This window comes from Anopheles funestus, chromosome 3RL (assembly GCF_943734845.2).
Source record: "Anopheles funestus chromosome 3RL, idAnoFuneDA-416_04, whole genome shotgun sequence".
Taxonomy (NCBI): Eukaryota; Metazoa; Arthropoda; class Insecta; order Diptera; family Culicidae; genus Anopheles; species Anopheles funestus.
Genome location: NC_064599.1, coordinates 40431260 through 40458097, shown reverse-complemented (window position 1 = coordinate 40458097; position 26838 = coordinate 40431260). Strand labels below are relative to the sequence as shown.

Here is a 26838-nt window from a genome sequence, read left to right as displayed (position 1 = left end):
AATTTTAGTAAAACTTGGCTAAACATTTTATTTTCCGAATCACAAATCCAAGTAGCTATTGACGTGCATTCGATCAGAAACGTCAAGCGCGGTTCTGGTTTCTTGACGTGTCGATCTGTCAAATAACAATACGATAGACGAGCCTTCCTGATGCACCAATGTTTACCAGTGCTCAGGTGAAGTCGCCGCATTTCTTTCTGTGATAAAAAATAAAACATTTAATATTCTGTGCAACAAAAACAACAAGGACAAAACGAAATCTGCGCTAGCGGAAGGATTTTCGTAGCCTGTTTGGTGCTATACTGTTGTGCTGTGCTTTTTGTGAATGGTGTAAATTCTATGAGCAAACCCGATTGCTCCAAAAAGACGGCGATGAGTCCGTCCGAGGTGAGTGGTATTGTTGTTTGTTGTATTTTACGCAAGGAGAGCCAAATAAACACGTTCACGAGGTTCGTTTTTCCGAACGAGCTGGCCAGTTTTTTAAAGTGCTTAAATAAATACCATACGTAATGAAATGGCAAGTTGGTTAGCACACGAAGACACGGGATGAATGAAGGTTTCTTTTTTTTACTGAAGAATGTCTAGATCAGCGTGAATGCTGTAGATAATCAATCATAGAGGGTTCAATGCATTTGGCGAAGGTGTATTATAGTGTAGACACAATCAAATCGTAATTGTCCTCCACCGGGCTGTCGTTATCTACCCCGTGTGGGTTATCTTCGGAGTGACAGAAACTGCTACGGCTGAGCTCAAGGTCACGCTGGATTTTTTTTTGTTCTCATCCCTCCCCGGGTTTGTTGGCCCTCTGCCAGGATCGATAGCCGTGCGTCACACCATCTGTTGTACGATGAAGGTAGCTCCAATAATCCTGCCCATATCGGTACCGTTTTGGCGTTTGTTGACTTTATTAAGAACATTTTATTTTATTTCAGCCATGCACGCCACCAATGCGAACGGAAATGGGACAGATTTTCACTAATGAAATGACTACTGCATTGCATTAATGTGCAGTTAGTGCTGATACAACACCATCCAATATGATGAACTCAATCTACATTCTCATCGTTGCTTCAAAACAATTTCATATTCCCGATCTTCGCGATCTCTACGATTCTCATGAAATGGACCCAATAATGGAAGAGTTTCCAAATAAATAGCTCGTTAACTAACGTGCTTCTAAGCTCGCACACGGCTTCGATAAATAATTACAATTTCCATTTTCCAAACAGCGTCACGGAGCTCCAAACATTTATCACTTCTGTCGACACTTCTTGTCGGTACGGTGCGCCGCCAGTTTTGTCGGATGCTGTTGATAAACAAAAGCCGTGAATCATATCGCAATGGTACCGGCCAGACCATACACACACACACGCACAATGAAATGTACAATTGATTCAAAGGCCCGAAAAAAAGGAAACAGGACCAGTGCCCCATCATCGGTGCGCCCGTTTCGGGAGTGGCGCTGAGAAGCGTTTGATGAAATTTGGTTTCAGTTATTTATGTTTACCGAAGCGGCGCTCGATGAGGTCAATTTTGGGTAAACATAATACACGTTCACACCTTCCGCATCCGTATCGGGACCGGCTATGGATGGTCCCACGATAGAAAGAAGGTACTGGCGTCCAGTGGTGTTTTTTTTTCGTTCTTCATTGTAGTGTTGGTTGGGCGGCAATCATCTGGATACCGAAATTGGTGCGATTGATGCGTGATGTATCTATATAGACTAAGCAAATAGAACGTTCGTTATGTTGCCTTTTTCACTTGTTCGTTCAAGCAACAAAACAATCCTTGACATCCACTTCAGAAAGATAAGTTTTGGGGAAGTAATAGCAATGCAATGGTTCCGGTGTGAGTGGTATTATACAGCTTATAACTATTACGGGTGCTCTCTTTTTGATTTATATTAAACAATTTAAATTTTATGGTTTATAGTAATTATAATGATAATAAGATACTAATATAGTCTACAAATTTGTTTAGATAGTACTACACTTTCATTTTTTTATCAGATAGACCAGTACTGATGAAACTTTCGTTTTATCGTAATTTCAAAATTACGTCGAGCTTATGGCAAAAAAATGAGACAGTATGCAACGATGGATTTTGCCTCCTAAAGTATCTAAAGTATCGTGTTTTTTGCTATTTAATCACAGGCGATAAGGTTTATGTTGTTCCTGAAATCGAGTGATTTTTTCTCTTGTTCTTGCGCTTCTGTTGTGTGTCTTGTGTTCGTAAATTCTGAAATTGTTTTATGCATTGCAAAAGACATTATCAAAAACGTGATCTTCGCTAACCAGCTGCTAACGTTTCCTTCTTTGCAATTGCACGTAGAATGTGCAGTACAAACGGAACGACTGGAATATACATTTTGCTGTACATTCGCTTTCGTGTACCGATCGGTGCATTTCAGTTACATCGATTATCTATGCATGCGAAGAACGCGCTGAAGATGCATTTGCCTTGAACGATCGGCTAGAAGCACGATTCATTTACACAATGCAAAAAAAAAATTACCAACGGTTAGCAGGAAGTTATAACCTCTCCGTTCGAGCTGCTTCCCTTCAACTCACAGCCATATGTTTCGTTGTACAACGGGCTTCTTTGTGTGGAAGAAAAGTTTACTTCATGTGCAGCATTTGTTTGGGTTTTTTTTTCATCCCACACACCCTGAAAAGTGCGATCTTCGATGATGAATGAGTACAAGGGACGTGTTGCGCTTAAATGGTTGCTCAGCGATATAGTTCGTATTAATGTATCAGTCAATTTCTACATAATCGATCCATCGTCTTTCCGATGAATGAACCAAGTGTTTTCACATTGGAAGGGAAAACATTCTAAATACAATGATCCTCATTTTGTTTACGCCGCACGTCAATAAATGGATCCATAATCCTACTTTATCCTAGGCAACATTTTCATCAGTGGTTCGATTGTTTGGTGTGGTCGCTGTTTGCCAGCGGGCGCTTTCTCTTCCGTACGGAAATGTTTTACTCTAGCGCGAATAGAAGCAAACGACGAACTAGCGTAATGGTGTACGAGGTGAACGATTAATTGTAAAGCACAGTTTTGTACTTTTGTATTGTGCTGAAACTGTCATAAACGATGTGCAATTTATTTCACGCGTTCCGAAGGGAAAATTCAGCCCAAAGATTAATAGTAATGGGAGCTGCATGTGCCTTAACTTTCCATTTTCAATTCCAAATCCATTCCCTCTATTATCGCACACTCGGAGGAATGCATCTAATCGTCGGTATTAGCCAAGCTGTTTGTGTGAATGAGCGTGCTTAATTGTTTTTAAATTATGAAACATTTAAGGGTGGATTAAGATCATACACATTTTGCTTGCACCATCCAGGAAGAGAGCAATTCTTTGTTCATTTCGTTTAACATATACATATGTTAGACTATTTCTTACTTTTTTTTTATTTTAAAAGATAGATTTTCTTTGAAGAATATTTTATCAATGTTTCATGTACTTGTGACGGTCATCTCTCACCCTTCATTCCTAATGCATACAAGAACTCAGTAGAAATGGGGTTAGCAACTAGAAATAATATAAAAACCCTTTGCCCTCAATTGGATCGGATTTCATGCCAGAAATGGTCGGTTCAATACCCTTTTAGCGCGCACCATCCATCGCACTGGCGCGTATCAGTCAAATTGTGTTATCTGATTGCTGGACGGCACCCACGCGACATCATGTCGATGGTCATGGTCAAAACAAAGTTCCAACCGGACAGCGTTCTGTTGAAGGGTTTGCGTCGTTCTCGGTCATCATCCTTTTCTCACTCGCTCTCTACTACCATAAGTACTCACGCCGCAGCGCTCTCGCGCAACTCACGAACGCGATCCTCCGGTAAGGCGGTTTCTCGCTCGCATAACCGTCGCAGGCCACTTTTGTTCGTACGCGCGCGTACGCAAGCAACTCAGTACGAATGTAGCCACGGTTTGTGCCAGTAGCGCACGACAAAGAAGTTGTGTGTGCTGCGTCTCGGAGTGATCTCCGATTGCCGATACCGATTGCCCATCGCATCCATCCGTTGTTGTCGCACGTGAAAGTGAATGTTAGCGCTTGCGGGAAAACGACGCACTCCGGTATTGCTGGTTAAGGATTTTAAGCATCAGTTCCACCAGTCCCAGTTCAGTCGTAGGGGTGGCAATAACACTACCGATAGAGTGGCGCTCAACATTAGAACGAAACGGTGCTGCTGCTGCTGATTAGTGTGTTTCCTTTTTTTTGTTTATAAATATTTTGAGTGTGTACAGTGCAGTGCGCACTTTTTCTCAGCTGGAAAATCCGGTTCCTTTTGGCTACCCTGTTTTTCCCTCCACACGTACAGAAGTGAAACAGTACGATCAGAAATTTCCCCAAACAAAAACCCTCATTTCAATGTCGTTTAGTGGCTTAGTGTGGTGTGCTCGACAATAGAGGGAAAAAAGAGTTCCAAGGAGGGGTGGGAAAAAGAGAAAAACCTGCGAAAAACCAGAAACCCGAAATTATCTCGTGTGTGAAAACGAAGTGGAAAAAACCCTCTCGAAACCAGAAAAGACGGTGCGAAACACTTAGCGTCTGGTTACCTTACCGTGCCAGTTAGTGTGTTTAGAAGCAGACTCTAGTGGTTCGCGAGTGTGTCATCGCGTCAGGAAGTGTATTGCTTACCGACGGAGCGACCGAGCATCCGAGCAACGATCGTCAGCGGCAGAACACGTAGGAGCAGTAATTTGATCTTTTGGCGGTTTGTCGGTAACCGGCGGACCGAGAAACAACGTACGACCAACGGTGGCAATTTATTATGAAAAGCGTGATAAATTCGGTTTACTTGGGGCTGGCTGTGTGCAGAGCGTACCGTGGTTTAGTATACTTTGAATGTGCAAGCCACCCTACACTCGTCTCGGCATTATTGCATGTGTGTTTGTATATTTTCGGTACCAAGTTCGCAAGTGGTGTAATACTTGCGGTTTTTTTTGGGTAGATCATAATTTGCCACTAAGAGCACTGTGCCGCATGCTTAGTGGGCAAATGTGCGAAATTACTGTGACACCATTTTATTGACTTAAAAACCACAAAATGCAAATTGCACAGTGTGGGTGTTAAACTTATATCTCTTTTGCATTTGCCAATCTAGACTCATCATTCTCTAGCTTTATTCTATCCCGCTTCGAAGATATGAGACGATCGTAGCCGGAAATACTTTACGATTACTTCGTGCCATCCGTGCAGATTATGATCGGTCGGGGAGAAAAGGAAACAATCTGTCCAGCGTATGATCGTTGCTAGGTATTTTAGCGCTGTTCGATCGACACGAAAACCTGCGGAAACAAAAAGTAGCAGCACCCCGTCGTGCACGTGATATATGCAAATTTTGCCTTACCCGACGAACTAACTCAAAGCACGTGTCTTGCATTTAAAATAGGAAATCCACAATTCTGGAGGATTTCATTTTTTTTGTTATTGCTCCGAATGTTTCCTTATGTTTTTGAAGCTTCAATCTGCATTATGTATGCAAATTTGTTTTAGTTTTGCTAATATCTTAAAGCAACTCGTCTTAAGATCTCCAAAAATATTCTAATGTGTTTGGAGTTTCAGTGGAGTTACAACATATTGGCCGCAATTTCCTATACCATCATCTCGTTTTTGGTACGCGACATACCTTGCTTTGCTGCATCGCGATGATCGTGCATCGCTGTGGGTGGTGCGTCTAAAGATACAACGCAAATGAACAAGAAACACAGACCATCCAATACCATTAGAAGACTCCCTAATGTCTTCCAGCCGGTTGTGTGTGCGTTTTGGTTTTGCCCTTAGGAGAGCGAAAGACCCGGGGAGTACACGCTTTTGAATGTCATCGAGCCGCACCGTTGCGCCATTGCGGTAAAACTGGAAGGCGCGTTACATATTTGCTCTAAGCGTGGAGATCACTGGCAAGACGGTACGCTAGAACCAGTACAAAGCAAACCCCAGCATTATTGGACATTTGGAGTGCTCGAATTGGATGCGCGGCAAGAAGGTAACACAACACCCCAAACACTGGTGTACTGGTGCTGGTGCGGCATCTGGTTGCGGGTATACCTTTTGAAGAGTGTTTGTTTTTGTATGAAATTAGAACGCTTATCTAGAGCCGAGGTCTTCGTTAGCTGGACTCGTGCACGAATGTAGACCAATGCTACAAATTCGGTTGTGCGTGAGATGATCTTCGATGGCAGCGATGTACAGTACAATACAGCAAGCAATGCAATTCTAGGCACCATCAAACCTGTTTCTCAATCGCAACAAAGAAAGCTTATATGCTGTATTCGAAGAAACTTGAAAAGTTGATATGCTTTTAATTCAAAAATTATTAAGTCTCTGTGGTGATCATCATCATCATCATCAAACCAATGATCTTTGATACGATTCTTGAAAAAAAATACATTAATATTCACACAAAGTAGATTTTTCTGGACACAGCAGATTTTTGTTCAGAAATGCTTTCATTTTGCTCGTTTTGAGCTGTCTGGTGTGAAAAAATAAACCGCTCCTTATGAGATGACCAATGACGGAAACAAAGTATCTTTCTCGATCGTTCAATTTCCTTGAACTTTCCCACACACTCACCAGTTGCTAAATAATGCTGGATGCTTTAAGAGAAAAATAACGTCAAACCGTCATCTTTCTTTAGCCCTTCATTTTTCATACCGAAGGGCCGACATCGAACGGGCCCATTGTTTGGATGCATTCGTCCTCCAACTGGTACGAATATTCTCGGTGCAGTGTGATATTGTGTTTACTTATGGTCGAGTCGTTTTTGCACAGATCGGTCCATTTCTGTGCCGACAGCGCTTGGTATTATTGGCCTTCCCGTCTGGAAGAATCCAATTTGCTGTGGCTTTAGATGATGCATTGGCGTTACGTTGAAAGATGGCGATTATTTTTATTGCAATTTATGGTTTATCTCTAACGATCGCACCAAATCCTCTTAATGGTAGTATGAAAGTGTCGGTATTATTTTATTGAAACAATTTATTTTTTCAATTGAAAAACAGGGGTTTTAAAGCAATTAAATATGAGTCCGTAGTAATGATTGTACCAAGAGAGGTGAATTGAATCAAGGAATGCTTCTTCGGATAGAATTGAACTTCTTTTTGGACCTTTGGCTTTACTTTTCTGCGCCACCAAACGATTTTTTACTTAAATCTCAGCAGAAACCTAAGGCTCAATATCTTAGTCACGAGGCTATCATATCAAACCTCAGTAGTTTCTGTTATGAAATATTTCTGAAAGTTTTTAAATACTATAAAACACATTGTTTTACAATAATGCTATATTCACTCTGCGTTAGACTATGTGGAAATGTTAAATATCACTCAAATGCTCAGTAACTTAAGGATATTTGATTCTTGATTAGATTATTTGGAAGTTTGAATCACTATGAATAATTTTATTATTTTATTTCTAAGTGTTGTATTTTTTCTGACATTTGTTTTTTACGCTTTCAATCTCTTGACATCTACAGATCCACAAGTGCAAATAAATATTTTTGAACCGCCGTATACAAGCTGTCGAACAATGTTTTAGTTTGGCACGATGCAGTACAGCATCAAGGCGTTCCCGTCCGTTTTTGTCTGTCAACACGGAGGAGAAAAGATGCATACTGTCTAGAACATGGGCCAAGGAAGAGTGTGTTTCCCCGATCGCTGCTCCTCATTTCAATCTCCCTAGTATTTTCTTTTGCTTTCCCACACACAAACAATCTCCTGCAGTTAATTGCGATCGCTCTAAAGATCTCTGTTTCATTTTGTGGGTGAAGGTCTGCGTAGGCTGGGTATAAAAAGTGACTGCGCTCAACGCCACAAGACACTTTCGCCAACGAACCCATAATGGCGGTTGGGATGTCCTTTGACAATGGTGATGACATGCACTTTAAGTAGCAGTCGCAAACTGCCCCGAGAGGGAGGTAAAAGTCTTGTGTCGTTGTTCAGTTTGTGTTGTTCCACTAGGAAGCGATCTGATCGGCATACTGTGCATCATTTGTCAATGTAAAGGATTTTGCATCTGTGATGTTTTGTTTTGGGTAGTGTTGGATAGCGTCTTGGTTAGTTGGCAAATTTGGCACGGAATGTGAAGCACTTGATCGCTTTGAGATGACGCAAAAACTACGCATTTGGCAGATAGTAACATTAGCGCAAATCGAATTGAACCTGTTGGCTTCATCTTGGCTAGTCTTAATCACGCCTCACGTCTTAACAAAGGGCCATACTATGTTGTTCGCTAACACAACACTGTCCAATGTGTCTGTATTTCTGCGTGCAAGCCAAATTGTGCAAGGTATCGTGTTTAAGATAAAGTTACCGAAAGGCAGGTCTTCGACTCATGCCATGCGTTGTTTACCAACCAGAGCACGGATTCAAGTGCGATTGGTATGTTGGACTGCTGCTCAGCAACAGTAAGATCGCTGCTACACCCGAAGCAAAAGGGTACCGATGGGATTATGGTTCTATTCCCGGCACTTTCCCAAACGAAACAGCCGTGTTTTGCATCAGTTTTTACATCATACTCAATTCCCAATTCCCAACACTCTCGGCAAGTAGTGTGTGGATTGCATTGTGAGGGCACGTCTTTCAAGATCATTGGCGTTGGCGATAGGCGGGAAAAAAATCTCGCAACACCTACTCGATCACCAACAACGTGCCCAACGGGGCGTTTTTTTTCGTTATAGCTGCGATCAACGAACGGAAAATCGGTTCAACTTTCCCAGCGAACGGTTTGGCGCGTGCAGTTTTTTTTCTCCCCAGTTACGATGCGTTTTTCCCCAAACATCATTCATTGAGACCTATGTTCTTTTACGCTCAAATGCCGCTTACGTAATCAGTTAGGGCCCCGTGCGTGAAGCAAAAAAAAACGGATACAAAACTGTTAAAAAATTGATGCAATAATGTTCACGCTCTTTGTCGAATTCTTTCCACAGAAGTACAACCACCTATCCACCGCCCTTCATATAGTGACTTTGTAACTAATTAGTTGATTAGTTGGCTTTTCGCAAACGATTTACACCCCAAAGCAAACTAAGCAGAAGGTGGATTGTGGCGTACAAAGGGGGCAGTAGTTTGCCGTGGATTTTGCAGATCGGTACCATGCCCGCAATTTAGGATGTCGTGACTTTCGGTGACCTCCTTCCTAATTTTCAAATCCACACCCTGTACCACTGGCCATTCCGCTTTCGGTTCGGTCACTCACCTTCGGCTGACAGCTGGGTATTTTCCAATTTCCGCACATGTTCCGGCAAACCAAGCACGCGTCGTGGCAGTCTGATCGTGGTTGATCGTTGCTGAACCGGAGTGGAAGTTTATGTTTCCCGTTTGCACTTACACCTCGTTCTCTTTCTCTCTCACTTTTTTGTCCCTCGGGTTGGATGGAGAGGGATCTATTTTTGTTTTTCTAGCTTTTCACTTCACCAGCGGCGAACGATGGTTTATGATTTGTTAGAATAATTGACAGCGTGACCGGGTTTTGAACGGTAGGAGTGCGAGAGGCGTCTGCTTTCGACAAAGGGTGGAGAACGGTTAAGTGATTGTCTACAATTAACCCCTCAACATTATCTCTGGTAGACTGCACATATAATTTAACATTTTTTAAAGAAAATGTATTATGTGTTAATAGAAGTGGTGAAATAAGGCATACATAAAATTTTGTTGGATAACGTCTCTCTCTCTCTCTTTGGGCACTAACATTTGTAGAGATTTTAAATTTGCGACTGTTTTTGTTTCCGATTTAGTCGTAACTAGATAATACATTTTTACAAACGGTGGATTTGGTGTCGCGCGGTTCCTGTAAGGTTTTAGTGCCAGTTCTGTCGTGTGGGCCTTCACATTGCTACCATTGTGCCACCGTACTTACGATTTATCACCACGATATAACATGTACATATACGAAAGGTCAATACTTGAGATTAACTATTACATCAGGTAGTTTTATTTCTACCATGTATTAAACCTTAGTTCAAGTAACATTTAACAATTGGCATAAAAATTTTCGAAACCATTCCAAACACCTTATGGCGGATCGAACCAACAACTACTTAAAGAGGTTTATTTTAAATGCCATGTGCAAGTGTGTTGTGTGTTGTAAGTGAAGGCCAGACGGACGATTTTCTGTCGATTTCCGTACGTCAGTTCTGCAACACAGCGGCTTTATGTCTGCCGCAACGCAACCGAGAGCGATGCTCTCCTAAAACACGAAATTATACACGTCTGGTGTTTTATTTTATTAGTCATCAATCGGCTTATGCCACCATGCCCGATATGGCAGGCAAAGACCACAGCAATGCAAAGGAGGTCTGGTGTTGTGTTTCTACTTCTGGGAGAGTTTGCACCGTGGAGCCAAAGCCTGTGCATGCAATCAACTTTACGGTTCGCGCCTTCGTCATCATCATGATCATCGTCGCAGAAGGGTAGAAAGATTGCATACGAATCAGCACAGAGAATTAAAGCCAGAACAACCCGCTGTCCTCAAGACATCATTTCTCAGCATCCATCGTTCGGGAACTTTTATGATTGTGATAGCGGTTCTGCCTCTGTCTACTGGCCTATCGCCGACACTGTTCCTTCGCTTGGTATTAGTTGTTGGGATGCGCAAACGAATTTAATACGCGCTAATTTACGATGGAGTTGTTTGTGTGGGGGGAGTAGCGATCGTAAGCTAGAAGTGGCCAATAGATGGTGAGTCGCATCTTAAGTCAAGTGGTTCATTAGCTCATAACTCCGCACTTTTCCGTGCAGAGATCGTATAGACAGGTTCTGCGCGATGAAATGGGTCTGATATTATGTGAGATTGATGTATGCGGTCAAGTGCCCTTTAACGTCTCGCTCAAGTGCCATTATTTTTGCGTGAACAATCCATCGGAAACACTTTGGTGTTTGGTGTACATTAATCGAATGATTCGCTAATAAGATACTCCTCTTTCGCTGATGATAGGATCAAGTAGGTTGCAAAAAAGCAGCCTATCAAGCATTTCCATCACAGGTCATTATGAGAATGGATTAAAGAAATTTGGAAACATGTTTGGCCGTTTTTTTTCGTTTGTGAATCAAAACCACTCAAACAAAGAATTGTTTCACGAAACCAAAAACGACTGGGGGAAAAAAATCTACACAAAAGTGTCGGATTATGGGCGATCGGGATTTAATTGCTTTAATTTTTTCACAGCACCCGCTAAGCGGATGGCATGTCGCTCGTGCAGACAGAAAAGAAGATCTGCTGCAGCAATGGTGATGTTGAGCGAATAGCGTATACGCTTATGAGGCGATACTGGAGGTTTTAGTGGTGAACATATTCTGTTGCATTCCGTTTCCTGCAATGGTCAAAAATTGAAACGTCGTTAAAATAAAAATACCAGTCGTTTTATATTGCACTTTTGCCCAGCCGTTGTCAGAATAAATTCATACAGGCTGACTTGAAAACGACTGTATCAAAACTCCATGTTTGATAATTGTATAACGGCTGTACACAGCTTGTTCTTTGTAAACTAATAAGTTCACAAGTTCTTGCACCTTTCTTGTTGAACAGAAAAGTTGTTCATGCCAGTGATCTTAAGTTACAGCGTAATTGCGCTCTGTTGAAGTGCAAAGATATTTAGGTTCATAATGTTGAAACCTTATCTCCATGTGAATAAATTCTTTTATCTTTAGTACTATTGGCATTGTATAAAAAAGTAAAATAAAAGTAGGTACAAGATAGCTACATCAACAGAAATATTTCCAAATTCAGGGCGCAAAAACCTCGAATGTATGCTAAAAGCTGCTATGAAACTGTGAACAAGATGATAGTTCAAAGTGAAATACGAAATCTCGGTTGAGCTTGTCATGGTTTGGTCGCAAGGCCTTCACAATCGAACCAGATTAGAATTTGAAGGATTTCTCCATTTGAAGTAATTTACAGGAGTAATTTACATATAAACAATATTATAAAATGGGGCGGCCCGGTGGTGCATGTGAAAAACGGCGCCCGTCCACACGGCAGGGACCGGGTTCAAATCCCATCCGTACCGTCCCCCCGTAGCATGGACTGACTATCCTGCTACGTGGTAAAATAAGTCTTGATACGGCCAGGCCGTTCTAACCGAGTTAAAAAAAAAATATATATATATATTATAAAATACCTCAATATAGATGAACTCAAGACAACCCTTTCGTCGTGGATAACTCAAACTTTTTTTTTCCAACCATATTTCACATGAGCTCAAAATGAATTTATAAAACGTGTATTAAAATTTATACTTCATTTTGTTTTATAACTTCGAAACTACATAACAAATGGAGAAGTTATAGCATTTTAGAAAGTTTTAGTTTTCACTCAGTTTGTCCTAAAAAATTGTATGGACCATTTAATAATCACTATAATTATGCACAGATAATCGTAAAAAAACTCTTTGTTTTATGACATTGGTTGACTTTGGGAGCATAAAACATGCAGATACTTCATGGATATGATATCCAACACGGCGTACGATCATTTTCTTCCTCCGATGTTTACATATTCTCGAGCTACTATGCTGTGCTATAAACACGTTTAGCTCGAGGGGTTCGCAAGTGATCATCACGCAGTCAAGCGATGAATTTTGCTAGATTGCCTCTATCATCGTCTCGACTAGTGCTACTCGTCGAGTCTAGGATATGGTACCATTTGGCTGTAGTGTAATGGTGCTGCAAAACTGGGACGCTACCGATGCCTAGTTTTGATCGCAGAAATCATAGCCGCGATCGATTGCGAGCGATCGTATCGTTAAAATAATGTTGCTGCAAACATGATGATACGGTTTCATCGGTTGCTGTCAGCAAAGTAAAAACGAAACCGACGAAGTGAAGGAATAAAACATGTACTGTAAACGTGCGCTTGATTTGGTTTGCGGGCGAAAAGTTTAATTGTGTGCGTTTAATTTAAGTAAGTCAAAGTAATGATTAAATAAGCTTTTTTCTTGCTTAAGCGAATGAAATATTTACTGAACTGCAAGTACAGTATTTTAAAAGTTTCACATAACATAACCGATTTACAATGTTGCACTAAGTTCACGTAGTTCGAACTGTTCTCACACTCTTGTTGCTTGATTGATTGTGTAAATTGAACAAGCAATAAAAAATAAATACAATCATATTCCGAAAGTCTTCGCTAAAGCATCGCACTGCTGAACAAGAGCTGCCATGGTGAAGGTTATCGGTTCAACTATTGTTTGAAATGTTTGTTTTAACTTTGGCGTGCCCCCGAAACACGTGTTTAACTTCTAATAAATGGCCATGTTGCGCTTTTTTTTGTGTGTGCGGTCAGTTTCACCCGGCAGTTGTGCCGCCGGTGTGTGCCGTGTCGGGTACCATTAATGAATTGAATATTCAATTTAGCTTAATTGCATCGCCTCGCGCCTTGCGAGTCGTCGTGGCTCGTGCGCTGTGTTCTTGCGTACGTTTGTTATTGTTATTATTATTTTTCCTCCCTCACTCAACGACACATCGGTAGCAATTAAATTGCAATATTTCACCAGAATTTAGTCATCCTCGTTTTTGTATTGATCGAAAAAAGGGAAAGGAAGGAACACTCAATAGCACGCTACGGAACGGTGCACAGAGTGCGGATCGTGAAGTCATTGATTGAATACAGCGTGGTGTAGTTTGACAGGAGCTTCACCGATCACCGCGGTGTGTCCTTTCGTTCTGGTTCTGTAGACGTTTTGTTTTGCTTCAGTCACGTCTAATTGCTTCCTGGTTTTGCACTCCTACGCTCACTGCCACGGGTCATGTTGATTATGATATCTTCCAACTGACCATACCGCGGATGACACAGTGACGGCCGACAGCGTAAGAACCGCTCAATAAATCGCTTATACTGACAGGAGAGACTGCAAAGAATGTTCCCATGCCCATTCTTAAGTAAATTTCTAACACACTGTCCAAGGGATAGTTTGAGTGTCGTTCGGAAACCTGTCAGCACAGCTGTCTGTCATCGTAGCTTTTTGGTGGTTAAGTTTTGTGGCCCAAAACCAGATTTACGACATTCGACTGTTTATGATCGTAGAAATGCCAATACGTGTTGGGGTGTTTTTTTAAATGGCAACTGTTTTTATTTCACTGTTAAAATTTAGCCGCGTTCTCGTGCACATTTGTGTGGCAGAATAAAAGGTGCTATAAATAGGTGGCTATACTTCTGCAGAAATGCTTATGTCCACTAGATCGACATTTTGCTACCCTATTGTCCCATGCGTCGGTTTCGTGCCGGTTATGTTATACTTTTATCAAAAAGTGTCACGAAAATCTTTTCCTTTATCGACAGATTATGATACTCTTGTTCGAGGTGATTGTTTCCCTTGAGAGACTTGTAATCAGTAGCAAGATTGTTTCCCTTAAGAGACTGATAGTGATGATTGGTCTTATCAGATGCTTACAGTTAAGTGTGGATTTAGGTCGGATTAATGAATCCATTTCCTTGAATTATTAACACCATTCTAATCGTCAACAATAATGCAACTGCGAAGTCATTTAACGTAAGCTCTTATATTCCATTCAGTAGCTTATTGTTGTAATCCCGATTGTAAGCGTCGTATGATGCCATATAAAGCAACATTAAGATAGATAAATCTAAAACCATAAAAAATATCATGTTTTGTTGCTTTAACTAAGTAAATTGTGTAGACGTACATTACAAAGCCATTACACCATACACGCAGAAACGCTGTTCATGATTTGTAGTGCAATAGTAGCAACAAAAAAGTGCGTTTGAAATTAACAAAATGTCACGCCACAACAAAATGCTTTGCGATAGGTCAGGATTGGTTCCTTTTTTCCCTTTTCTTGTACCGATTCGAATGTTTGTTTCTTTTTGTGCCTTTTTGTTGTATGGCTGTTTCTTTGTGCCTAGTGCTCGTACAACGATAAGCCGATGGCACATAAGGAAGACTTTCCTTTTACGGTGCTGTTTTGGGATACAACACAAAAACGCATTTGCTTTCCAATACCGTTAGGGTAGGTTAGTTTCCGCAATTTGTATTAAACCGCCCAACCCAGCAATGGTTCCTGCTGTTGTCGCGCGCGCTTTATCATGCCTCACGACTTGTGTGGTCACGAAGGTGTATTCCGCGTAGAAATGTGCACGAAGAGGATAAATCTCTCACGTGTTGTATGTGGTCAGTATACGGGCATTGCAATCATGCTTCCTTATTTTTCCCTTATGGGGAAGTTTACAAACTTCCATTTGCTACAATCGTACAAAACACATCGAAGGCTTTACACGATCATGTGTCACCGAAGAAGCTAATTTAGTAGAATCTGTGTAAGGTTCGTGCTGTGAGGTATTCACGTATGTGGCATTATTTGCTGCTCGTACAACATACGATCATGTTTTTTTTATTCATTATGCGGAAAAAAAGAATTACGCATATATTTCCATTGGAGCCTTACGACGATTTGTTTATGATGTATTTCAATATTCCCAGAGTGGAATTTGTAACTATAATTTGGCTCCGTTACTATGAATAGTATTTTGTGAAAAACAATATTTTTCTTCCATTTCTTATTTGTACGCTGATAACCTTAGCACATAGGTACCGATACAATGGTCTCGTGCATCGTTGTATGGGCTAATACACCGAACGTAGTAGATCGAATCTCATCTCGAATGTCCATGACAGAAAGAGCACATCAATATTTATATTTGTATATTCTAAATCAATATTTCACACGAATAGCCAATGGATCCTAGAGTGCCAAATTATTTAACGGTGGGCGACAGGAATTCATTGTTCTACAAATCAATAAAGTAATACAACAAAATGCCAAGAGTTGAACAACATGTAATGTTAATGTTCGAAGTGTTGTGATGTTATTTATTCTGTAATGTAGAGTATGTGAACTTTCAAATGATGGTTGATGATGATTTTTGTTTTTTCTACAAATTAAATATTATTGAAATTTAGTTCAAAAATTCATATATAAGTTTAGACAAGAGTTGACTGTCGGCAGATGAGCAATCTGACATCAGCACAGACTTTTTCGTTTATAATTCAAACAACTAATCGAAATAATGCTTATTTCAACGCCATCTGATAAATCGACTATGCAATCTAAATACCAATCTAAATATAGAAAGACTTCTAATAAACTCTTAGTAAGTCGTTAAACTTTTAGGTGAGAAATTTTACAATTTGTTAAAAAAGAAAAATTAAAAAAGAATTGTTTTGCGTTCAACGAACATTTCTAGGTTTGCCTCTACTTCAACGAAAAAAACATTGTTTGGAAATTAATAGAAATAATTTAAATAATGACGATAAGTATATTTACTACAACAAGATTTTAAAATTTTGCTTAAGAATCTTAAAAAGCTGTTTAAGAAACCAACGAATACATCATACAACATGTATGATGTATATAAAACAATGTATCTTAAATGTAATATTTCCACTTGTACTAATCCTGAAAATCAATCCAAAGCACATCTTAAATCTTTATAATTTTTAATCGAATGGCCATCGACTCTAGCGACGATGCAATCTGTCATAAGCGCACTGCTAGCCGTTTCATTTATGTCACCAGAAAGGTCTACGATCATATTTATTGCAAGCAGCTGTTAATCCGCTTGCTGCTCTTCCAAATGGCACCTTCCATGTTACATGTCTGTCATTTTGTTCGTATCTTTCTTTTTTTTATGTGGTGTGTACAGTAAAGATCGAAAAAAAACAACAATAATAATAACAAACAGATAAAGCATTGGGGTTTATGTCTCTTCATTCCATTTCGCTTGCCATCAAGCAGCGTGATCGACTGAGCAATATTTTCTGTTTGAAGGACGCATGGAATAGGCGTGTGTGATGTTCCTGTAGCATCAAAGATTTCCATTTGTCTAGCTCTCGGACGACTTATGGGACGGTAGCGACATGGTTTGTGAAGGAAATTAAACATCAAATTCATGACGAATAAACATTTCATTTTAATTTGGCTTCAATTTTGTCACGTCCATGTTTTCGGACGCTTTAAAGTTCTTCGACAACGATTTGTCAAAGTGGACGCGTGTGTGTGCGTAGATCAAGGCAATTCTGAATTTTTCTTCTTCTACGATACTAAAGATCTGCTCGCATCTATGGTGCTTTTGTGAATGCGTTCTGATGGATGCTTGCTTAGTTCGGGAGAGAGATCGTGAAGCGAGAAGCTAAGCAAACAAAAAAAAACGATCATAAATCGTTTTTAATAACATAGGCACCCCTCGGCCAAAACATGCTCTAAATATACATATGTTTATCAGCTGCATTAGGAATCGTTTCCCTCTGGCGTTTTTATTCCGTTTGAACTCCACACAAAGTGGACACTCGTTCATTCTATTATCGAGCAAATCGGAACGGACTTTTATCGATGTGTTAACCATAGCCACATAGGGTGGGATAGGACCAGTAGCATATGATGTTGATGGAACATGTACACCATTTTATGTTCGACGATATTGGTGACCTAAACTCGACCGATGAGGTCATCGATACATAAATGACCCTGAATTTCAATATTCGGGAGTTAATCATACCACAACAGCTTCCGGATGTGATGTTCGAATGTTTTGTGCAATTTGTAATAAGTTCAAGGAAAATTGTATTGGAATGTAAAAATGTTGTGGTACGTATTTTTTCTTTATAAGAGATCTTTTGTAGTGAAGTCAAACTGTTTTCGTCTTTTATAATAATTAAAAACCTATTTTATTTGTGCTTTTAACCTTACTAGCAAAATAAATGGTATTCCTTATTACAACGAATATGAACAACCCTTCTTTATTCATGGACCATCTGTTTAAATAGTAATCAGAAGGATAAGGATGATTGGGTTTATTTTAATTTACCCATCGTGTTTACAAAGTCACTTCATTCAAGGACGATAGGTAATGGCGATTCCCGTCAGTGGTTTGTGCTGCCTTGGATGATTAGATTGTTTTCGCAAACAACGGTTTGGTGGCCTCCTTTCTCACCTAGTTCTGGCCAAACGTCCATCTGGAAAAGGTTATCTGGCCCCACCAATCGATGATACCGGTTCCAAGTGCATCCGAATGCTGTTATTGAACGGTTCGATCCGTCTAGCATTCGCGCTCAAAGATTACAGAGATCTTTTCAGGGTTAGTTGGTAGTTTACATTTTAACGAGCCAGTTTGTGTATTTGTGTAACTGGTTAAGAAAATGCATCTAAAGTTGCACGGTACTCTCACTAGTGGTTGCAAGATCGTTGTTAATTAAATTCATGCATATACGATTGCACCACTCGAAGCACCCGATGTTGCCATCAAGATGTAGTAATTGTGCCTGAAAATTAGCTTCACAAGAGTGCGTGAATCTGTTACTTACTTACTTCATGGAGTGTTCGAACCGCTCACTACAGGTTCACAGCCATGTCCAATACAAATTGTCACTGTTACCAGTGATTTACAGGGTTTCGAATCATATACAGGGTTTCGAATCATATAAGGGAACAGTTCAATCGGTAAGGAGAAAGATTCAACCGCTCAGGGGATGTTTGCAACGCTTTGGTGGAACTTTTCACTCGCTTAGGAGAATTTTGCAAGCATATAGGGGAATGTGTCAAGCAGTTAGGGGAACCGTGCAATCATAGTAGGGAATTTTGCAACCGCTGAGGAGAGCAATCTGTCAACCTCCAAAATGTCATCGTTGGTCGTCCGTTGTTTGTTTGTATTCAACAATTATCCGTAATCAAAACGTTTGCGAAAGCAGTTTATTTTATTAAGCTTATTTTAAATTCATATTTTGTGTAAATTTATGTTCATTTTTTCGTAATGCAGCTGCTCAATGTAAACAAACAAACGGACGACCAACGATGACATTTTGGAGGTTGACAGATTGCTCTCCTCAGCGGTTGCAAAATTCCCTATTATGATTGCACGGCTCCCCTAACTGCTTGACACATTCCCCTATATGCTTGCAAAATTCTCCTAAGCGAGTGAAAAGTTCCACCAAAGCGTTGCAAACATCCCCTGAGCGGTTGAATCTTTCTCCTTACCGATTGAACTGTTCCCTTATATGATTCGAAACCCTGTATGTTGGTCATCAGAAACGAAGCTATCAAATTACTATTTTGTGATAATCCTTACCAACTCATTAACATATTTTGTTTTGTAACAAACCTCGCAAAAAAGCTGCCTAATTTACAATCTTTTTAATTTTACAACTAAGCAATTAAGCATCAAAATCATGATTCTGTGTAATTTATGAGGAAGATTTAAAGCTGCATACATGACCTGCTCTAGTAAGGTTTCGAATCCTACATACCAACGGATCAAAAACCCAATGCCATCATCTATGGTGTTTCTATTTTAAATATTGCTCGTTCATATCAGTTGCTCAGTTTGATTTATCACAAATTATAGTTTTGTCAGAGCCTTGCGTGACTTCAAGAAGCGAGATTGATCGGTGATTACAATTACCTCAATATTTTTTCTTTTGGTTTTTATTAAGATAATAACCGTTTTATTCAGTGCATAACTTGGGAAACCTCAAAATTTGAACAGCGATGGATTCCTTTAGAAAAGATCCATCAGAAAAGAAGAGAAAAGATCGGAAGGAAACGCTACTGTGTTCTTTCATTTTAGTTTCTTCTGTTTTAATACGAAGTCGATTAGTTTTGTTGGTGTACATAAAAATTATATTGATTTCACATTGAAATGTGAAAAAAATGTGTTTTTAGACATTTCTCACCCGACAAACTGGGTAACAAATTTTAGTCGAATTATTGTTTCTACCAAAGCAAGACTTACTAGCTATAGGTAATTGAAAATCATTATCAAAGGTCAATGGTAGCCCAGTCAAGAAAAGTCAGAAATGGCCGACCAAGACCCTTCCCCGAGGTTATGAAGAGCCATCAAAAAGAAGAGTTTCTATTTGCACATTTCCAATATTCCGTATTTCGTATGTGTATTTGTGTATAACTTATTTTGAAGATGATTTCAAGAATATTTATTTTCTTCCGTTGAATGATGTAGAGAAATATTCTGTTCAGAATCTATTGCTATTGTTTCATCTGTAACTGTTTGTATGAAACTTAAATTATTTTCATAAAATTTAAGCGCTTCTCGAGACATATTAGTTGTGGTTCTTTGACATTTCTATATCATTTTGCTAACCGATTAGTCCAGCATATTTCTCATGACGTGCCTAGGTGTTTGATTATTTACGGCACGTACAGCTAATGTATTTCCTTCATTGTCTTACGCGACACAAACGCAACTGGAAATGTTTGAACTGTTAATTAATTAATACTTTACGGCTTTACATATTAACTTGCATAACTAGAAAATATTTTCCAATTTTATCATTTTCTATTTCCACATTACAGCCAATGTTGACTATCTTTAGCAATTGGGAAACATTCTAGCAGCAATTAAAAATGCATCATTTGTTGCGTTCTGTTAGGGAAATATTATTCAACTTCCTCTTTGCATTTTACACAGGCGCCACTAGTACGTGCGCACCACATACGTCTCAACGGTTGGCACAAACATTAGAATGCGATCACCGCGATGTCATAACGATTATCTAACAAACGATGAACGTCAGTACGTGGTTCGACGGCAAAAGTTTTCCTTTTCTAGAAGAACATTTAAAAGTTGATCGATAAAAAAAGCTTAACGGGTGCAGCTGGATAAAATTATAGTTTCGTTCCACCGGAGTTAATTAAATAATAAAGCGACCGATGTGTGTTCTTAACTACCTACTACCGCTCTGTTTTAGGCCAAGTTCAGTTGATTTGATGTGATCGTTAGGGACACGTTTATACGCGTCCTTAAACTTGAGCTGACCAGAATTATGAGCTGATTAATCTCAAGGGAAGCTAGCGATGCAAAATATTGCTGCTAGAACCATGATCGATTTTGTGTGTTGACATAACCTCATTTTATTGGTTTAGCTACCCCACACCACCTGACAGCTACGATCAGCTACGATCGCGTTGGTGTAGCGTGTTGGGTGTTGTTTTGTTTCACCAACCCCGTGTCAGCTGGCACAAACCGCGAAGCTGGACCATTAAGTATGTTCGTTAGCCACCGTAAGGGTGGTGGCCATATCGTAATGGAAGATTGTGCTCCGGATTTATGCGTGATTTGTGATGTTGAGTAAACAAATTTACGCTGCCGACAATACCTTTTAAGTACGGTGAGATTGTGTGCAACGTTTGGCTGGACCCCTTTTTAAGATGCAGTTTGCATGCATTGACCTCCCGTTTTAACGAAAGTATTGTGCCTGTTAACCTTTCAATGTTTTGGAAATTTTGATATATGTTCTAGGTATGTATTACACATTGAAAATGTCGAAGAATTCAGCACAATTGTTTTTAATCTTAAACATAAATGAACTTCGTGAGCTCTAGCACCAAGTTGAGGTTTTATAAAAGAATTAATAGAAAATGAGATAAAATTTCCTTATAGCAGCACCAGCACATAAAATGACAAACCCTTCAAGGGTTAAAAGGTGCACCGCGGCCTGCATTTGCTCATTAGCATGCATTGTGTTCGCACCGTATTGGAAGTGTTTCTTTGCGGTCCTGTACAAAGGCTGCCAATGCAAATATGTTCGAAGTTTCTTCTACGCCTTTTTCACTTTCAGATGGTCACCGAATGGCCGCAACTTATCTTTGTGTATGTGTGTGGATCAAAGAGGAAAAAAAAACCATTTCCTCTGGCTCGTTTATGGCAACCCCAGAGTGATTCATTCCGTTCTGTAGTTTACGTGACGTAGCTCCTTGTTCTTCTTGGTGCAGCTTAAGATTGCTTAAGATCTTTTCTGCTGGAGAGCATACGCATCGCAGCAAATGGCCAGGTTAACTACCCTTCTGGCGAGCAGTCATCCGTTATGGCTAACCTAGGGTTGCGAGCGTTTCGAAGTTCATTGAAATTTAAACCTCCGTAACCGTCTGCGAACAGCCATGGCATGCGAATATTTCGTGTGCACATATTCACACTCGCTCTACTGTATGAAGAGTGCAAGCGTGCACTTCAATGCTTGCACCGGTTGCAAATGCGCTTACCAGTGCACTTTTCGCTTTCGATTTCGCTAGCATTTTTTGTTTCGCGTTTTTTCGTGCTGCGCCATTGGGGTTTGAACTTGTATTTCGGCGCAATTTTTGTGCTAACCGCACGATTCAAAGCATATGCCATGCTTACCATGTGCTTGTGATCGGGCTTAAACATATGGAAACTGGTTGCTGCGTAAGCGTTTGCGAAATTTGTGATTCACACGCTCAACGATCCGGTTCGGTGTTGTAGTTTTTAGATGTAAGACCTGGCCAGTAATGGTTTTGATTCTAATTCATTTAAATGGCTCCAACACTCGTTTTGAAGGCTTTCAAGCAATTGTTCTAGTACAAAACGCATGTAGCAGTGAGTCATTCTTTGTTTGCTACCGCTTTGTCTGGCATTCATCCGTATTATCATTCATCATCCTATCAATCCCGAACGGTCAATTGAGCAAAGCCGGAAAATGAAGTTCATAATCTTCTTTGTCTTCTGGACAAAGTCTACTTTCCTTTAACTGTTTTGTGAGGAAGAAATGTAATCTTTTAGAGGCTACAAAAACACAGACACTCACTCTACAATAATGTGCTGTGGTATTTCCATACAGATTGCTGAATGTTTGTGCTACAATAAATTAATGCACAACGTTGCACTGCAATGCAAAACCAAAACATGCTTACCAGTCTAGCATAAACCGTTTCTTATCGAATTTATGACGCTGTTTTATAAACGGGGAAATTTAAACACCTAATTAAATAGTATCAACTACCCTTGCAGATAATAGTGTGCCTCACATCCGTCCAGATAAATACCAAGCCAAATCAGATCAATGCTCCATCGGATAGATCGAGAAATAATCACTCAAAGCAACGAAATCCAAAACTTGTTGGGTGTTTAGTTAGTTGTGGCTACCGACTTGAGCGAAGAATAAGTTTAGTTTATATTTTTTTATAAACACAAAAGCAACAAACATCAACATGTTCAACCGACTACGAATGCGGAAGGAGAAACCGTCGAAATCGGAAACGATTTCTACGACCAACACGACCGTCATACAGGATGCTGCAAAGGATAATAAAAAGCTTATCCTGGACAATAGCCGCTGGGAGGCAAGTTTGTTTGCAAAAGAGAGAAAAAAAGCAATTACTATGAATACATGTTTCAAACTAAATAATGAAAATATTTGGCTTTCCTTGCAAATTAAATTTATTATTGCTTTTTATACCGTTGATTATATATTTTTTTCAATTGTTGTTAACAGAGACGCCTCCAGAAGGAACTGATGTCTTTAATTAAGGAACCCCCGCCAGGTGTGTCAGTCGATGAGGAAAGTGTGAGTCAAAACCTAACCCAGTAAGTATGGCATGATGGTCGTTAAGGGATTCACGATAATCGTAACAAACAAATGTGTTTTTTAATGTTGCTTTAGGTGGATAATAAACATAGATGGTGTGGAAGGAACGTTGTATGAGGGTGAACATTTTCAATTGTTATTTAAATTCAACAACAAATATCCTTTCGATTCGCCAGAGGTAAGAATACGGTACTGCCATGAACCCATGAACGATGCGTATTAATGCTTCATTCTGTTTTAGGTTACTTTTATAGGCTCTAATATTCCCATTCACCCGCACGTCTACTCGAATGGTCATATATGTCTTTCGATCCTAACGGACGATTGGTAAGGAGAGCGTAAAATTGATCAAACATTGGTCGATCATTCTTTTAATGGTGATGTTTCCTCCACTTCTGCCAATCATAGGTCGCCAGCGTTGTCAGTACAATCAGTGTGTCTTAGTATATCGTCGATGTTAAGCAGCTGTCGGGAGAAAAGACGACCACCAGACAATGGTATTTATGTGAAGACATGCAACAAAAACCCTAAGAAAACAAAATGGTGGTACCACGGTAAGTGGGACGACGAGTCTCCCATTCGAACCCATCTAAAGATAGTAACGATTTATGGTTTCAATTTGTTTGCAGATGATTCCGTGTAGGAAGTCGCCCTAAAGTGGCATAAATGACGCACGACTGGAGGATGACAGGGAGTATCGATGTAGCCGATTCCGATACTGAGTTTGGTTGTATTTTTCTGCACACTCCCACTTAAAACATGTTAACACGTTTCGGATAACCTAACCAGTCGAATATTCTGTATCTTTACAAATGTTTATAATTTGAATTGAGAGCACTGTAAGTAAATTTACCTTCATTATATCGCTCGCTCAATAGAGCGCAAGGGAGATGTAGCGTGCAAATAGTTTGAATCATTTTCTCCTCCGGTTTGTAAAAAAACACTATCTATTTCGGGAAGCTTACCAACAGCTAACTAAGAAAAAAGCTTATCAAGGAAAAAATCCATCCTGTCGAACCAACGCTTTACCGGCTAGTACAGCTGGTAAATATGTGGCTGGTAGTTATGTTTATTCTCTGACTTTACTACTGATGTGCAACAGTTTCAGTAAATAGTAAGCACCAATGCAAAGCTATGTCCTTTCTGCGATCGAAGCTTTCGTTTGCTCCCACCTATATAAGCTAAAGTAGTAGAAAGTGTGAAATAGAGAATTCAATCGGTCCTAACAGTCCGACCGACGAAAAAGTGATATGAAATGAAAGATGCAAAACAAAAACACAAACAAAACCTTTACATAAACAGCACGACAGCACCATATGTGTAGGTTTAGCGGAAGAGCAAGCAAAACAAACAAACAAACAAAAAAATCAATCAGATCAGTAGTCTGTTTAACGCCGTAGTATTGGTAGCATAAAATTCCTCCGAATGCTTAAATAATATTTTGATTTATTTATTATTACTTTCCTATTACTGGCTCATCTGGTTCGAAAGATATGCCACGTCTCTTGTCAAATAAGAGAACAAAGAAACCAGTCAATAAACTTAGGCTTAACGATAATTTTAGTTCATACATAGTGTTAACAAGTGGAAGCGGGCGTTCGCGTACGAAGGATATGGAATCCGTTTAAACCATAATACTATATAAGCTAAGACACGTTCGACGGCTTGCAGCTGGCAGCAGTTTTATGAAAACCGTCCGTCCCAGTATGGCTGGGAAAGCGGACCCGTATATGTTACGCCTAACGATGAAAGCCTTTTTGGAACAGCAGCTAATGCAAAAGCAAACAAAAGCGTTAAAACAGTACCCCGTTTTGATGATTGTGTTCAAGTTTGGTTTCTAAAAGGGGAGTTTCGCCACGAAACAAAGCAAACGTATAACTAAACAAAAAAAAAAACAAATAATCAAACGAAAAGTTTGCCGGAGTAAAATAAGAAAGTTTAGATAAAACAAAACAAATGCAAATACACCAAATATCAAAATTAATCTGCAACATTCCTTGAACTCTAGCTCTCACCAGTAGACAGCTGGCACGAAAAGAAAACAAAAGCATACTTGAGCATACAAGCAAACTAACGAAAAGAAAAGAACAAAAAAACAAAAAGGCTAAATGATAGCGTCGTTGTGTTACATTTTACTTACCGGGCGTATGAGGCGAAGAGATTAGACACGTAGCATGTAGTAGTACGAAAATAAATGATTAAATTTAATATGTGCCAGCGGTGTGAGTGTGTATATGTGTGTGTGTATGAGCGCGCGTTTCACGATCGTCCAGTGTATGTGTGTATGTGTATGTGCGTGGAAAAGCTAAGCTTAGAACAGGATGGTTAGAAAAGCATCGTTTTCCTTTTTGGAGGCTTGACATCGAGACGAGCATTACATTCTCTGCTGGTACATTAACGCACTCGAAGCGCGCCATTGGAATGTTTGTTGCGCGAGATCAGCAACGCCTATACGAATGGTGAAAATGCAAAACAAAACAGAGGTACGAAATAAATGTGACGTGAAAATAACTAGTCATTTGCCAGTACCGCTTGAAGTATATAACCAAATACGCGGCGATGAATGGAAAGAAACATATTTCTCGAAATGGACGAAAATCTGAGTAAATTTTATTTAATTTCATCTTCATTCCATTTCATTTATTTCTGTATGTCTGCCGTAAGGCTGCACGTAGACTTCTTCGGCTAACTTAAACGTAATATATAACTAACAACTAAAACTAAGACAAGACGGGAAGTTTATTGAAGTAAACATCCTCTCTCTCTCTTCTTGGCTTTAACGACCTTACAGGTCACGCCGGCCATTTCTGGCTTTTTTTTAACGGGGAGGGAACCTTCAAAAGGTACCCACCTCTGAGGGCCTCTTGCGGCTACAAACCAATCCCTCCGAGATGGATTATGTGGGATTCATCGTGACGCTGGGCCCGTGAAGCGGACCCGGCAGCCGATGGGACCCTAACTAAACCACTCCTCGACCTGATCCGAACCCTGCCGATGCGCTTGATGTGTCCTGTTAACGCGCTGCTGCTTTCCAATGCTGCTACTGCGTCATCCGTCCTAGTTGTCTCAGCTGCTGCTGCTGCTTCGTGCCTTCGTGCCCGCCTGTCTGTAGCCGCTACTTCCGGTAGGGGTTAGCTCCTGCTGCTGCTCTGGTTACTCGTTGCTGCTGCTGCTGCTTCCGTTGTCGTCATCCTTTGGTGCGGTAGCGGCGGCAGCTGTTGCTGTCCCGTGTGTTCCGTGTTCCGCCGTCGTTGTTATCGTCTCCGTCTGGCCGTAGGTGGACTTTCCTCATTCCATCTCACTTGGAGGTTTCTGAAGATGGTCCTTGCGGCGGTCCGGACTGCTTCCCATGTGTTGCTGTTGGCACACACCATTTCTGGCTTACTAGACTTATTTTACCACGTAGCCGGATCGTCAAGGCTTTGCTACGGGGGACGGTCCGGATGGGATTTGAACCCGTTCCTGCCGTGTGGACGTC

General features: G+C 40.2%; 1 protein-coding gene across 7 annotated transcripts; it reads left to right on the top strand.

Annotated features, from left to right (window-relative positions):
- The first annotated feature begins 136 nt into the window (after positions 1-136).
- LOC125768925 (ubiquitin-conjugating enzyme E2 W) lies at positions 137-25874 on the top strand. 7 transcript variants are annotated; one of them, XM_049437262.1, is made up of 7 exons: positions 137-387; positions 22784-23115; positions 23268-23359; positions 23436-23538; positions 23602-23687; positions 23769-23914; positions 23990-25874. In XM_049437262.1, exons 2-7 carry the CDS (start codon positions 22984-22986, stop codon positions 24001-24003), a joined length of 573 nt encoding a protein of 190 aa, XP_049293219.1. In that variant the 5' UTR covers positions 137-387; positions 22784-22983; the 3' UTR covers positions 24004-25874. The 7 variants fall into 7 exon arrangements, with proteins under 7 accessions (XP_049293219.1, XP_049293220.1, XP_049293218.1 ...); XM_049437261.1 differs by lacking the exon at positions 137-387 and adding an exon at positions 3913-4095; XM_049437260.1 differs by lacking the exon at positions 137-387 and adding an exon at positions 3913-4221.
- Positions 25875-26838: the final 964 nt, after the last annotated feature.

What these genes read in the sequence shown, in the direction of transcription:
- LOC125768925 (XM_049437262.1), top strand. Translation starts at nt 22,984, where the DNA reads ATGTTCAACCGACTACGAATGCGGAAGGAGAAACCGTCGAAATCGGAA. An exon ending in GTGAGTCAAAACCTAACCCA is followed by an intron (nt 23,360 to 23,435) that starts GTAAGTATGGCA and finishes ATGTTGCTTTAG; the next exon opens with GTGGATAATAAACATAGATG. An exon ending in ATCCTTTCGATTCGCCAGAG is followed by an intron (nt 23,539 to 23,601) that starts GTAAGAATACGG and finishes ATTCTGTTTTAG; the next exon opens with GTTACTTTTATAGGCTCTAA.